The following is a 14,637-nucleotide window of genomic DNA, read 5'->3' on the forward strand; positions in this document are numbered from 1 at the left end:
CGCACCCTCCCTCCCTCTCTACCCCTCTCCGCTCCCCGCCGCCATGCTCTCCCCCTCCACCAGCTTCATCCGCACGGCGCTACCCCAGTCGCTGCTGTCCGACAGCGACTCCAGCCTGGCCCTGCCGTCCGGCCAGCGGCTGCCCCGGGACCGCAACCGGGACCGCGACTGGGACCGGGACCGGAGCCTCAGGCTGAGGAAGCAGGTTCACCTCAGCCTCGTCCGCAAGAGGAGCTCGGCCGGTGAGGAGAGAGGTAGGTGAGGGACGAGAGGGGGCAGGTAAGGGGATCTGAGAGGGGGCAGGTAACTGGGGCAGGTAAGGGGCAGGTAACTGGGGAGGTAGAGGGGGCAGGTAAGGGAATCTGAGAGGGGGCAGGTAACTGGGGGAGGTAGAGGCAGGTAACTGGAGGATGGAGAGGGGGCAGGTAACTGGGGGAGGTAGGGGCAGGTAACTGGAGGATGGAGAGGGGGCAGGTAACTGGGGGGAGAGGGACAAATATCCCAGGGAGAGGGGGCAGGTAAGGGGATCTGAGAAGGGGCAGGTAACTGGAGGATGGAGAGGGGGCAGGTAACTGGGGGATGTAGAGGGGGCAGGTAACTGGAGGAGGGAGGGAGAGAGAGAGAGAGAGAGAGAGAGGGGGCAGGTAACTGGAGGAGGGAGGGAGAGAGAGAGAGAGAGAGAGAGAGAGGGGGCAGGTAACTGGGGGAGGGAGAGAGAGAGAGAGAGGGGGCAGGAAACTGGGGGAGGGAGAGAGAGAGAGAGGGGGCAGGTAACTGGGGGAGGGAGAGGGGGCAGGTAACTGGGGGAGAGAGCAAATATCCCAGGGAGAGGGGGCAGGTAACTGGGGGATGGAGAGAGGCAGGTAACTGGGGGAGGGAGAGAGAGAGGGGGCAGGTAACTGGGGAGAGGGACAGGTATCCCATTGAGAAGGGGCAGGTTCGGTTCGGTGGGGGGGGGGGAGGGAAGGTACAGGAGAGAGGGGGCAGGTGACGGGGAGGAATAGAGAGGAAAGTGACCTGGGAGAGAGAGGGGGTCATGAAGGAGGTTGGGGCAGGTGAGCAGGGACAAGGGGGGGGGGGGGGGGGGATGACTGGTGGAGAAGGGAGCAGGTGACTGAGATGAGTTATCCTGGTACTTGGAGGGTGACAGGTGACCGGGGAGGGGGGAGGTAGATGTTTAAGTGTGGGTGAGAGATTGGGACAGGTATTCAGGTTGCTGTGGGGAGGGGTTGCTACCTGTCGAGGTGATTGTCCAGGTGAGCAGGCTGGGACAACACAAGTGGGCAGGAGTCTTTAGACGTTAGAGATACAGCGCAGAAACAGACCCTTTGGCCCTCTGAATCTGCATTGAAACAATGATCACCCCATACACTAGCACTATCCAACACAAACTAGGAACAATTTACAGAAGCCAATCAACCGACAAACCTGCACATCTTTGGAGTGTGGGATAAAACTGGAGCACCCGGAGAAAACCCACACAGTCACAGGATGAATGTACAAGCGCCATGTAGACAGCACCCATAGTCAGAATCAAACCCGTGTCTCTGGCGCTGTGCCACTGTGCTGCCTAGGGTTCCACGGTGTCGACTTCGGTTTTTGCACTATTATGGTTACCTGGTATTATGGTTATTAATGTATTGTATTATTAATTATTATAGGTTTATCGGTGTGTTATTATGCTTACGGGCCTGTTACGGTGAATCAAGTGCGAATTTTGTTATTCCTTTGTCGGTATATATAACAATTAAACACGCTTGAATCCGTCACTGTTTACCCAGTCCAGCTGACAACACTGTGCTTGGGGAAGGCTCTGTATTTTCTGTAAACCATGCATTTACATGGGCAACTTCTGAGCAGTGAAACTCTCTCACTTGGGGAGAGACGCCAGGAACTTCAGTGTAGTTAACTTTGTTGCCACGTGTTCCGAGGCACAGCGTAAAGCTTTTTTTGTGGCGTGCTGATTCTCTTTCTCTCTCAAGAGTCACTGCAGCACCAGGTTTATGCTGTCCCCTGCAAGAGGCCCCACATTAGACGTGGACACTCTGGGCTGTTCTCCTGTTGACCGTCTGACAGCTGCAGAGGCTTTGTGGCGGTTTTGCAGCCCAGACCATCTCAAAAACCAACCTCCCTTCCATTCCCTCCATCTACACCACGCTGCCTCGGCAAGGCCACCAGCATAATCGAGGACCAGTCTCACCCCGGTCACTCTCTCTTCTCCCCTCAAGCAAGAGTTACAGAAGTGTGAAAACGCATACCTCCAGATTCAGGGACAGTTTTTTACCCAGCTGTTATCAGGCAACTGAGCCGTCCAAACACCAACCAGAGAGCGGTCCTGACCTCCCATCTACCTCATTGGAGACCCTCAGGCTATATTTAATCGGACTTTATCTTGCACTCAAGATTATTCCCTTTATCCTGTATCTGCACTGTGCACGGCTAGATTGTAATCATGTGTAATAGTCTTTCCACTGACTGGATTGAACAAAACAAAAAAATGTTTCACTGTACCTCTGTACATGTGACAATAAACTAAACTAAATTAAACGTGAACTAAACGCTGTGGCAGATTGTTCATTGCATGGTTTAACTTGCAGGTAGCTTGCTGCAAGCACGCACTTCCAGTGAGCCTGCTGGCCGCCAGACTGCACCACTGTTTGATTACTTCACAGTCCCATTGCTGGAGAGCGGCTATGGATACTCCAAGGTACGTCTCTGCTTTAACATAGCTCAGTACAGCACAGGAGTAGGCCCTTTGGCCCATCATGACAGAGTATGGTACCAGGTTAAACTAATCTCTGCCTCCATTCAATATCCCTCCATTCAGTGCATCTATTCAGAAGGCCCTGAAACACCATTGCACGGTGATGCATTGGTAGAGTTGCTGCCTTACTGTGCCAGAGACCCAGGTTCGATACTGACTGTGGGTGCTGTCTGTACAAAGTTTGTACGTTCTCCCTGTGACCACGTGGGTTTTCTCGGGGTGCTCCAGTTTCCTCCCACATCCCCAATACATGTGGGTTTGTCGGTTAATTGGCTTCTGTAAATTGTTCCTAGTGTGTAGGATAGAACTAGCCTATGGGTGATTGTGGTTGGTGTGGCCTCGGTGGGCAAAAGGGCCTGTCTCTATGCTGTCTCTGTAAAAACTAAACATTAAAAAAAGACGATTGTATGTGTTCCATCGCCACTCTCGGCAGCACGTGCCAGGCACCCACCACTCTATAAGAAAACCTGCCCCGCAAAACTCCTTCAATAACATTACCGCTCTGACCTTAAAGCCATGCCCTCTATTGTTTGACATTTCCACCCTGACCAAATGGTTCTGTCTACTCTACCTACGCCGCTCATAATTTTGTAAAGTGCTATCAGGTCTCCTCTCAGCCTCCGTTGTCAGAGAAAACCAAACCATGTCTGTCCAGTCTTTCCTCATAGGTAATTTCTTCTAGTCATCTAGTCTCCTCTGCATCCTCTCCAAAGCCTCCACATCCTCTCCAAAGCCTCCACATCCTTCCTGCAATGGGGTGACCAGAACTGAGCACAACAATCCACATGTGATGTAAACAAAGTTTCATAAAGTTGCCGTATGACTTCCTGACTCTTATACTCAATGCCCCGACCGATGAAGGCAGGCATACTGTATGCGGCCTTTACCACTCTACCTGACTCCAGGATGCTACGGACATGTCATAGAAACGTAGAAACATAGAAATATAGAAAATAGGTGCAGGAGGAGGCCATTCGGCCCTTCGAGCCAGCAACACCATCCATTGTGATCATGGCTGATCATCCACCATCAATAACCCATGCCTGCCTTCTCCCCATATCCCTTGATTCCACTAGCCCCTAGAGCTCTATCTAACTCTTTCTTAAATTCATCCAGTGATTTGGCCTCCACTGCCCTCTGCGGCACAGAATTCCACAAATTCACAACTCTCTGGATGAAAAAGATCCTTCTCACCTCAGTTTTAAATGGCCTCCCCTTTATTCTAAGACTGTGGCCCCTGGTTCTGGACTCACCCAACATTGGGAACATTTTTCCTGCATCTAGCTTGTCCAGTTCTTTTATCATTTTAGATGTCTCTATAAGATCCCCCCTTATCCTTCTAAACTCCAGTGAATACAAGCCTTGTCTTTTCAATCTTTCCTCAAGTTGTCAAGATCTCTTTACATGTCTGGATTAAAAGCAATCTACCATTTCTACGCCCATATCTGTAGCTAATCTATGTCCTTTGATGGCTTTTCTCATAGTCTGCAATTACTCCAGCTTTGGTGTTATCTGCAAACTTACTAACCATCCCACCTATCTTCGTGTCCAACACATTTGTACATATTACAAACAACGGAGGTGCCAGCCAGAATAACATACTTCCAAAACAACCCTGCCTTCTCTGAGCAGAGAAAAGACATTAGTTCTGAATCCATTTGACCAAGTCACTGTGGACCCATCAATCTTTCTGATCAGATAACCATGAGGGATAATCAAATGTCTTGCTAAAGTCCATGTGAACACCCACTTAGTCACACAGCACGAAAACAGGCCCAACTCACCCATGAAGCCCCAACTAACCAGTCCTATTTTCCAGGCAACTGAACCGTCCTCTCACCAACTAGAGAGTAGTCCTGTCTTACCATCTACCTCATTAGAGACCCTCACACTATCTTTAATCGGACTTTACTGGACTTTATCTTGCACAATAAAGTGATCCTGTATCTGTACACTGTGGATGGCTTGAATGTCATCATGTTTAGTCTTTCCACTGACTGGATAGCACGCCACAAAAAGCTATTCACTGTACATCGGTACACGTGACAATAAACTAAACCGTTGCAGAAATTGAGGGTGTGATCAAACTCTCTCTCAATTAGTCATCTAGAAGCAGCGATATATTAACGCTTCACGTGGTTTAAATCAAGTCAAGTCAAGATTAATGTGAGGGAAAGGATTTCAAGGCTGCCTGAGGGGCATCAAGTCAAGGCTAGTCGAGTTTTTTGTTATCTCCATAAGTACAGGGAGGAACAGGTGCAATGAAAAGTCTTGCTGCAGCAGCAGCAGCAGTGCCTCAGGTAACACATAGGAACATCAATTATACATAAAGACAGTAAAAATGAAAAATAGTCTATTCTAAAAAACAAGACAATCGTGTAAAATAAAAAATAAATAAAAATCTAGTCCACGGTGGTGCAAGAAGTAGTCCATCGTCCACTGTCGAGGTAGGATGAGGGCTGTGAAGATCAGTTCAAGAACCTGATAGTTGTAGGAAAGTAAGTTGTAGATTCAATGTAGGTTTAATGACAGCACTGGTGCAGTATTCCCCCGGGACTCTGCTGAATAGAATTGCAGCTTCTCCACCTGGTGTTGGATTAGTATTGTCACGTGTACCAGCAAAAAATGTTGTTTGTGTGCTATCCAGTCAAATCATACTGAACAAGAGTACAGTCAAGCCACACACAAGTGCAACAGGTAGCGCACAGAGACAAATACTAGGGTGCAGAGTATTGTGCTGTAGCGTTATAGCATTACAGTTACAAAGTCCAGATTAACATAAAAGTGCAGGGTCCGCAATACATCAGGTTGGAAGATCGGGACAATAGCCTATCTTCTGAAAGACCATTTAACATGCAGTATCCAAGGAGTGGGGTTATTCCAAGATTATCGTCTCCCACTGGGACCTGGCTCAATCTGATCATCAGGTGGAAAGCATTGCTCATCTCAGTAGTACAGAGGCAGCCACTATCATCAAAGACCCACACCGCCCTGGCCACGCTCTCATCTGGCTGCTACCTTCGGGAAGAAGGTGCAGGAGTCTGAAAACCGTGACCTCCAGGTTCAAGAAGGGCATCGTCCCACCAACCATCAGGTGCTCGAAAACTGCACAGCACTAACCTCAGCAACTGTGATCTACTTTGCAAGGATGTGGACCATGTGTAGGCAGATGAGATTAATTTATCTTGACACCATGTTTGCATAGACATTGTGGGCTGAAGGGACCATACCTGTGCTGTTCTATGTTCCACAACAAACCTTGTTTGGGTGCTCCATGGACTTTGGTTTTGCACTAATAGTTTTGTTATTATTGATTATTAATTGATTGTATATCTGATTATTGTATATTTATTTGTTTGCGTTCTTGAGGTAATGGGCCTGTTAAGCTGCAGCAAGTTCGAATTGTATTGGTCCATTGATGGTACATCAGACAAATAAATACTCTTGACAGGGGGATGTAGATGTTTGATGCTTCTGCACCCATGGAGCTCCAGAGTAATTTGGTGTCGTCGCAGTGAAGTATCTGAGCTCTGGTGTGTTTTGCAGGGCTTGAGCTCCTCTCCTCTGAGCTCCCCTCCACTCCTCTCCACTCCTCTCAACTCTACTCTACTCCACTCCACTCCCCGGCCCTCCCCTCTCCTCCGAACTCCCCTCCCATCCCCTCCACATTGCCCTCCACTCCACTCTCCACCCCTCCCCTCCCAGCTCCCTTCCACATTGCCCTCCACTCCACTCTCCACCCCTCCCCTCCCCTCCCAGCTCCCTTCCACATTGCACTCCACACCCCTCCCCTCCCCTCTCCTCCGAGCTCCCTGCTCCTATACATTGCACTCCACTCCCCTCACTCCACAGCAGGCTGCTTCCCACACAGGTGGCAGACTTGCTAACGTCTGGGAATGAGCCACAATACTGATCAAACTTGTCTCAACAAACAACTGCCCCAAAGGCAGTTATCGCAGCTGGACTGAGGCAGAGGGAGTTGGGTGCCACCCAAGGGAGGGGTTCATATTATTATTTTCATATTTCAGATACAGCGCGGAAACAGGCCTTTTCGGCCCACCAAGTCCGCGCCGCCCAGCGATCCCTGCACATTAACACTATCCTACACACACTAGGGACAATTTTTACATTTACCCAGTCAATTAACCTACATACCTGTACGTCTTTGGAGTGTGGGAGGAAACCGAAGATCTCGGAGAAAACCCACGCAGGTCACGGGGAGAACGTACAAACTCCTTACAGTACAGCGCCCGTAGTCAGGATCGAACCTGAGTCTCCGGCGCTGCATTCGCTGTAAAGCAGCAACTCTACCATTGCGCCACCGTTCCAAGCCTCTGGTTGCAGTCACGTCTGTGCTTGTTGCAGTTGATGGACCACGCCGGGGGGCAATGAGGTGCAGTGCTAGCTAGTCTGTGGAGCTGTCTGTTCAAGGTCCTCGTGTTTGAATGAGCATGTTCCCACGCAGTACTGAAATACACCCTTGTGCATGGTGTTCATTACTGGAGCACGTTACAACCTCTTTACACAAAGGGTGGTGGGTGTATGGAATGAGCTGCCAGAGGAGGTAGTTGAGGCAGGTACTATCACAATGTTTAAAAAATCACTTGGACAGGCACATGGATAGGATCGGTTTAAGAGGGATATGGGCCAAACGCGGGCAGGTGGGACTGATATAGATGGGGTATGTTGGTCAGCATGGCCAAATTGGGCTGAAGGGCCTGTTCTCGCACTGTAAGACTCTATGACATGGTGTTCAGGTTTGGTCACCCCCGCTATAGGAAGGATGTTATTAAACTGGAAAGGGTGCAGAGAAGATTTACAAGGATGTTGCCAGGACTTGAGGGCCTGGGCTATAGATAGAGGTTGGGCAGTCTAGGACTTTATTCCTTGGAGTGCAGGAGGCTGAGGGATGATCTTGTAGAGCTGTATAAAATCATGAGGGGAATAGATGGGGTGAATGACAGTCTTTTTCCAAGGTTAAGGGAATCAAGAACCAGAGGACCCAGATTTAAAGTGAGATGGAAAAGATTTCATGAGAACCTGAGGGGTGACCTTTTCACACAAAGAGTGGTGGATATTTGGAATGAGCTGCCAGAGGAGGAAATTGAGGCGGGTACAATAAGGCATTTGGATAGATACATGGGTTTTCTCCGAGATCTTCGGTTTCCTCCCACACTCCAAAGACGGACAGGTATGTAGGTTAATTGGCTGGGTAAATGTAAAAAATTGTCCCTAGTGGGTGTAGGATAGTGTTAATGTACAGGGATCGCTGGGCGGCACGGACTTGGAGGGCCGAAAAGGCCTGTTTCCGGCTGTATATATATGATATGATATGATATGATATGGATAGGAAAGGCCTAGAGGGATATGGACCAAACAGGGCAAATGGGACTAACTTAAATGGTGGATGTTGGATGAGTTAGGTTGAGGGGCCCGTCTCTGTATCATCGCCAAAGAGTCACACAGCATGGAAACAGGCCCTTCAGCCCCAACTTGGTGACACCAGCCAACGTGTCCCATCCACACTAATCCCACCTGCGTGCGTTTGGCCCATATCCCTTTAATCCTATCCTCTCCATGTACCTGTCTAAATGTTTCTTAAACATTGTGATAGTACCTACAAAACGTAGGTCTGCATGTCCCCTGCGCCACAAGTGAGTGCCCTGCTTGTGGTGAGGTGTGAATGGTGAGAGACTGTGCAGACACAGGGCCCTGAGTTGCTCACTTGGCTGGGGTGGGGGGTACAGGCTGAGGGACATGACTCCACGCTGGTGCCCTTGGCCCTGATGGTCGTGCCTATCCTTCCTCCCCCAGCACCGGAGCCCGGTGGGCGGAGCTGACCCAGGGCAAGGTGGTCAGGACGTCCGGTATTCCTCAGAGACCGGCCGTTTCCTGTCCCAGGGCTTGCAGTGCCAAGCCACCAAACCGATACGCAGGATCGAGGTTCCTGTGGACGCCAGCCCAGTCTTGGTGCGCGTTCAAGGGCGGAAGGAGTCCAGGTATCGAGGTGGGAGATCCTCACGGAGATTCCGGGCAAGGTCCTACGGCCAACGCAGCCCCTCTGTGGACGTGGGTCTGGCAGGTTGGTGGAGGGGTTCCAGGCCCTCTTTGTGGCAGCATTCCACGTACCTGGCATCGGCAGTCGGCAGCTCCACCCGGCAGAGCCCCTTCTCCAGGTCCTGGTCCCATCCTGACCAGAGTCAGAGCGAGCTGGCAGGTGAAGCGGCTCGGAGCGCCCGCAGCACCATCGTTCACCGTCAGTCCACCGGCTGTTTGGTGGGCCAACCTCCAAAGCCATGGGCGGCCAGCACTTACCGGAGAGTCCGGAGCCCGTCCCTGGAGGAGCAGCTCCACGCCGTCTCGGTCAGTGTCCACAGCTCCTCACAGAGGCTGGACCGTGTGGTGAGATACAACTGGAACCAAACCTCAGTCCAGACCAGTGCTCCCACCACAGGCAATGATGCAGTCACCGAGGAGATCATTCCAGCCGAGACCGCCGAACTTCAGGACCAGGCTCAGACCCAGAGCCTCGGCGATCTCTCCACCGCTCCAGAAAACCAGGAAGCACAAGTGGCATCTAAGACTGTTTCTTGCAGGTAAGCTTGTCAACTTATGGTAAGGTTTCCATTTTGTTTTCCTTACAAGGACTTTATTCAGTAATTGCAATTTACAGCATACCAGAAGGTACATAGACTTTCAATAGGCAAATTACATTCGGCAATTACAGCACAGGTTACTGATTGTAGATGATCAGTCACGATCACAATGAATGGCGGGAAGGGCCAAATGGCCTCCTCCAGCACCTATTTTCTATGTTTCTATGTAATCATTCTAATACATTAGTGGTATCTTTATCTACAATACGCTCAAACCCCGTGGCGACCAGCGTTCACGGAAGGCCTCGAGTCCCCGTGGACACTGCGTGTTCCCTCTCCAGGGACACGCGATCCCGGACATAGGCCTGGAAGAGGGGCAGGCTGCCGACTCTGGTGTGACCATCGACTGCCTGGACCTGCGAATGGCCATCTTGGCCAGGCCCAGGAGCAAACCAACAGGGAGACCCCACCCTCCCGATTGACCCTCCCCAATTCTCCCTGCCTTGTGCCCAAATACCAAAATTGTGGGATTAATATGCAACCAAAACTTGAGGAGTAGCCCCTTATGATATTGGTCCAGGGGTTGCAACTTCTCGCACTCCATATACACGTCGCAGAAGTTACAGGCGGCTGGCGAGTCCATGAACAGACTCAAAGCTTCCATTATGTGTGTCTCTATGACTCCCTATAACTTCATGCATCAGTCTCCTTGATACATTTCCTAGTTCATAGCTCCCTGAATGTGCCAACACAAGCAGATAGAATGGTAAAGAAGGCACATGGTACGCTTGCCTTAATCACTCGGGGCATTGAGTATAAGAGTCAGGAAGTCATGATTCATCTTTATTGGACTTTGGTTAGGCTGCGTTTGGAGTATAGCATGCATTTCTGGTCACCCTGTTGCAGGAAGAATGGGGAGGCTTTGGAGAGGTTGCAGAACAGGGTTACCTGAAAGACACCTGGTTTAGAAGGTATTACCTGTGAGGAGAGGTTGGACAAACTTGGATTGTTTTCTCTGGAGCATTGAATGCTGTGGGGAGATCTGATAGAAGTCCATAAATCTATGAGAGGCACAGATAGACAGAAACTTTATCCCAGGGTGGAAATGTCAAAGATTGAAGGGCAGAGGTTTCAGGTGAAAGGGGCAAAGCTTAAAGGAGATGTGCGGGACAAGTTTATTACATAGAAGTTGGTCGGTGCCTGGAATGCACTGCCAGGGGTGGTGGAGGCAGATGGCATATAAAATAATGGCATTTAAGAGGCTTTTAGAAAGGTACATGGATATGCAGGGAATGGAGGAATATGGATCACGGGCAGGCAGAGATTAGTTCAACTAGGCATCATGTTCAACACAGACATTGTGGGCTGAAGGGCCTGTTCCTGTGCTGTACTGTTCTACATAAGAGGGGTGGGGTGCTGGAGTTGTTCTGCGTACTGACAGACATGATCAGTGCAAATGTGTGGCCTCCTTCTGTGCGTAACTCTCTGTGATCCCACCGTCACCTCAACCCCTCTGGCCGAAGCTTCCAACACAATAACCGGGTGGTCAGTTGGGTCCCAGTCAATGTCTCAATGGTTCAATAGTCCGATGGGACGATTGCAGGGAACACAGGCTGGGAACTGGGAGACCACTGATCTCCTGTCCACACACCCCAGGGTCTGGGACTCCATCGCTGGCAGTGATCGCGAGGGAGAGCCACCACTGCCGCTGTGTTTGCCGTTTGGTGTCACTGGTGCCGGTGACCTAACCAGTGACTGTGTTGCCAGCACGAGTGTCGATGACAACGGGGAGTGGACCATGGACACCGCCGTCTCCGCCCTGGCCCACGACAAGATGGATTATGTGGTGTATGGAGCTAACTTCATCCAACACGAATGCTTCCAGAGACCCGAAGCCAAGAAGGAGGTAACTCTGACGGCTTTTCCAATCTGGAGCATCTCAGGCTCTTCCCTCTTGTCCCCTTGAAGGTGGGGGTGACCCACCTCCCTGAACCACTGCATTCCTTCTGGTGATGGTCTCTCTCCCTCTCTCTGTGTTGGCGAGGTGGTTCCAGGGTTTAGCCAGTGATGATGAAGGGTTGGTGGTGTATTTCCAGCGCAGGACAGTGCCTGACCTGGAGGGATCCTGCTGGTGGAGGTCCTCCTGGGTCTCTTGCCCCTGTCATTGACTGAGATCATGGGATAGGAGGTGCCCGACGCATCATGCCGGCCAAGATGTCCCATCTAAGCTCGTCCCATTAACCTGCGTTTGACCCCAATCATTTTAAACCTTTCCTATCCATGTACCTGTCCTAATAACTTTCCAATGTTGCTATAGTACCTGCCTCAACTAACTCCTCTGGCAGCTCGTTCCATATCCCCCACCATCCTCTGAGTGAAAACGTTGCCTCTTCAGTTTATGTTAAATCTTTCCCCTCTCACCTTAAACCTCTGTCCTCTGGTTCTTGATGCCCCTACCCTGGGTAAAAGACTCTGTGCATTCACCCTATCTATTCCCCTCATGATTTTATACACCTCTGCAAGATCATCCCTCAACCTCCTGCGCTCCAAGGAGTGGGAGTCCTCGCCTGCCCAAACTCTCCCAATGGTAAATTCCCTGCTCCTCCTCCCGAGATCCCACAGTTTAGTTGCATGGCTTGGACTGGTGCATCTCTTCTGCAGTGAAGCTGCTTTGGAGGTTGCAGTAGTGGGGGCTGCGTGGCTCTGCGGGTCACGGGGGGAAGTGGATTGCTCTCACTGCCGGTTTTCCCACAGCTGTACGAGTTGGATGGGATTGAGCGGTTGGTGGAGTTGCTGAGCAGTGAGGAGGTGGAGGTGCAGAAGGCAGTGTGCGGGGCCATCCGGAACGGCGTGTTCGAGGAGAATGACAGCAAGCTGGAGGTGAGGGACCACGGCGGGCTGCAGAAACTGGTGCAGCTGCTGGGCCACACCAAGGACATCGAGACCAGGAGGCAAATTACCGGTGAGTGGCCAGACCTTAGAGATACAGCGCGGAAACAGGCCCTTCTGCCCACCCAGTCCGCACCCACCAACGATCACCCCGCAAACCAAAGCTTATCACTGTACCTCGGTACACGTGACAATAAACTAATAAACTAAACCACACTAGCACTATCCTACACACTAAGGGCAACTTACAATCTTTACCAAAGCCAACTAACCTCCAAACCCGCACGTCTAAGGAATGAGGGGGGAAGTATAAGAAAATAACTGCAGATGCTGGTACAAATCGAAGGTATTTGTTCACAAAATGCTGGAGTAACTCAGCAGGTCAGGCAGCATCTCAGGAGAGAAGGAATGGGTGACGTTTCGGGTAGCCATAGTCACAGTTGTGCCTTCCAAGTTGAACTTGTCTGAACCCGTAGACAGGATCAAACTCGAGCCCCTGGTGCTGTAAGGCAGCAGCTCCACCACTGTGCCGCCAGAATTCTCCACTGCCCCGATGTAACACTCACTACCGGCTTGTCTTCAGGTTTGATGTGGAACCTGTCTTCGAATGAGCAGCTGAAGAGTGAGCTGATCGAAGAGGCCCTGCACCCACTCACCTCGTCGATCATCGTTCCGTACTCGGGCTGGCCCGACGGGGACGTCAAAACCGTGGACCTGGATCACGACATCTTCTACAACACCACCGGGTGCCTGAGGTGAGCTGTTAGCGGGTGCTGGCCCCGAGACCTCCACCTCAATCTCCTCTCCGCGGAGAGCGAGGCCCGCGGCAGGCACCGGCCTAACGTGCTGAGGGTCTCGGTGTTCCGCAGCAGATGGATGGGTATAGATGGATATACTGTAGGGAGACCCGATGCATCACCTATTCCTTAGAGGTGGACAGGTAGATATAGGTGGAGAGGTAGATGTTGAGAAGAGATAAAGATATATCTTAAGTAAAACATAGCACAAAAAGTAAGGACATTTGTGTTTGGTAGATTATTTCTTTGTTGTAACAATGCTTCTTGCAATAAATCTTATACCGTTGGAAAGCCTGTTAATTTCCCTTTTAAATGGTGCCACATTTGTAAGGAACATGCATTTGTGGGATGAGCAGCAGAGCTGAGTATGTGGGTTGTGCCCATGAAAAATCTGCCAAATCTTCTCTGCCAATGCCAAACAGCTTATTCTGCTGTTGCTATTGACTCTTGTTTTGAGCTTCTGGTACCCCCAGGTGCTGACAATCAGGTGCCTGATTGGCACCTGATTGGCAGCATCTGTGAGCATGGGCCCTGCTACAATGGTCAGTAGGTGTCTGCTCCAAGAATCGGCATGCCACGTTTGACTGATCTGGATAGGGCCCGTGCGATAGGGCAACTTCAAGCTGGTGTTCCGCAAAACCAAGTTGCGGCATTATTTGGAGTGAGCCCTAGTACCATCTCCAAAGTGAAGGCCAAGTTCCATATAACGGGGAATGTCAGAGACAGGCCGCGAAGTGGGCGTCCCAAGAAGATGACACCCGAAGAAGACCATTTCCTCACCCTGTCAGCACTTAGGAACCGTAGGCTGTCTTCTACAGATTTGCAGTCAAGGTTTGCAGGACGATATGGCCGACGGCTCTCTGCCCAGACAATTCGGAACAGACTGCACGCAGCCGATCTCCGGTCTCATAGGGCTGCCAGGAGGCCTGCCATGACTGCCCTTCACCATCAGGCCCGTTTGCACTGGTGTCGGCAACACGTGCACTGGAACCTGAACATGTGGAGGAACGTTATGTTCAGCGATGAGTCCAGATTCTGCCTACGGCAGTTGGATCATAGGGTCAAAGTGTGGAGAAGACGCGGAGAACGCTATGCTGATTGCTGCACCGATAGAGTAACATCTTTTGGTGGAGGCAGTGTGATGGTGTGGGGCGGCATCTCCCTCACTGGAAAAATGAGGTTTGTCATCATTGGAGGCAATCAAGCGGATCACCAGCTTGAAGTTGCCCTATCGCACGGGCCCTATCCAGATCAGTCAAACGTGGCATGCCGATTCTTGGAGCAGACACCTACTGACCATTGTAGCAGGGCCCATGCTCACAGATGCTGCCAATCAGGTGCCAATCAGGCACCTGATTGTCAGCACCTGGGGGTACCAGAAGCTCAAAACAATAGCAACACCAGAATAAGCTGTTTGGCATTGGCAGAGATTTGGCAAATTTTTCATGGGCGCAACCCATATACTCAGCTCTGCTGCTCATCCCACAAATGCATGTTCCTTACAAATGTGGCACCATTTAAAAGGGAAATAAACAGGCTTTCCAACGGTATAAGATTTATTGCCAAGAAGCATTGTTACAACAAAGAAATA

General features: G+C 50.7%; 1 protein-coding gene across 1 annotated transcript in view; it reads left to right on the plus strand.

Annotated features, from left to right (window-relative positions):
• LOC144603392 (plakophilin-2-like) overlaps positions 1 to 14,637 on the plus strand; it is a 29,246-nt gene continuing 14,609 nt past the window's right edge. The window contains exons 1-6 of the mRNA XM_078416553.1: positions 1 to 254; positions 2,598 to 2,707; positions 8,579 to 9,360; positions 11,128 to 11,266; positions 12,115 to 12,322; positions 12,833 to 13,004. Of these exons, the coding sequence (XP_078272679.1) occupies positions 44 to 254; positions 2,598 to 2,707; positions 8,579 to 9,360; positions 11,128 to 11,266; positions 12,115 to 12,322; positions 12,833 to 13,004 (1,622 nt within the window). The 5' untranslated portion in view covers positions 1 to 43. The remainder of the gene's footprint in view (positions 255 to 2,597; positions 2,708 to 8,578; positions 9,361 to 11,127; positions 11,267 to 12,114; positions 12,323 to 12,832; positions 13,005 to 14,637) is intronic.

Source organism: Rhinoraja longicauda, chromosome 20 (genome assembly GCF_053455715.1).
Source record: "Rhinoraja longicauda isolate Sanriku21f chromosome 20, sRhiLon1.1, whole genome shotgun sequence".
NCBI classification, from domain to species: Eukaryota; Metazoa; Chordata; class Chondrichthyes; order Rajiformes; family Arhynchobatidae; genus Rhinoraja; species Rhinoraja longicauda.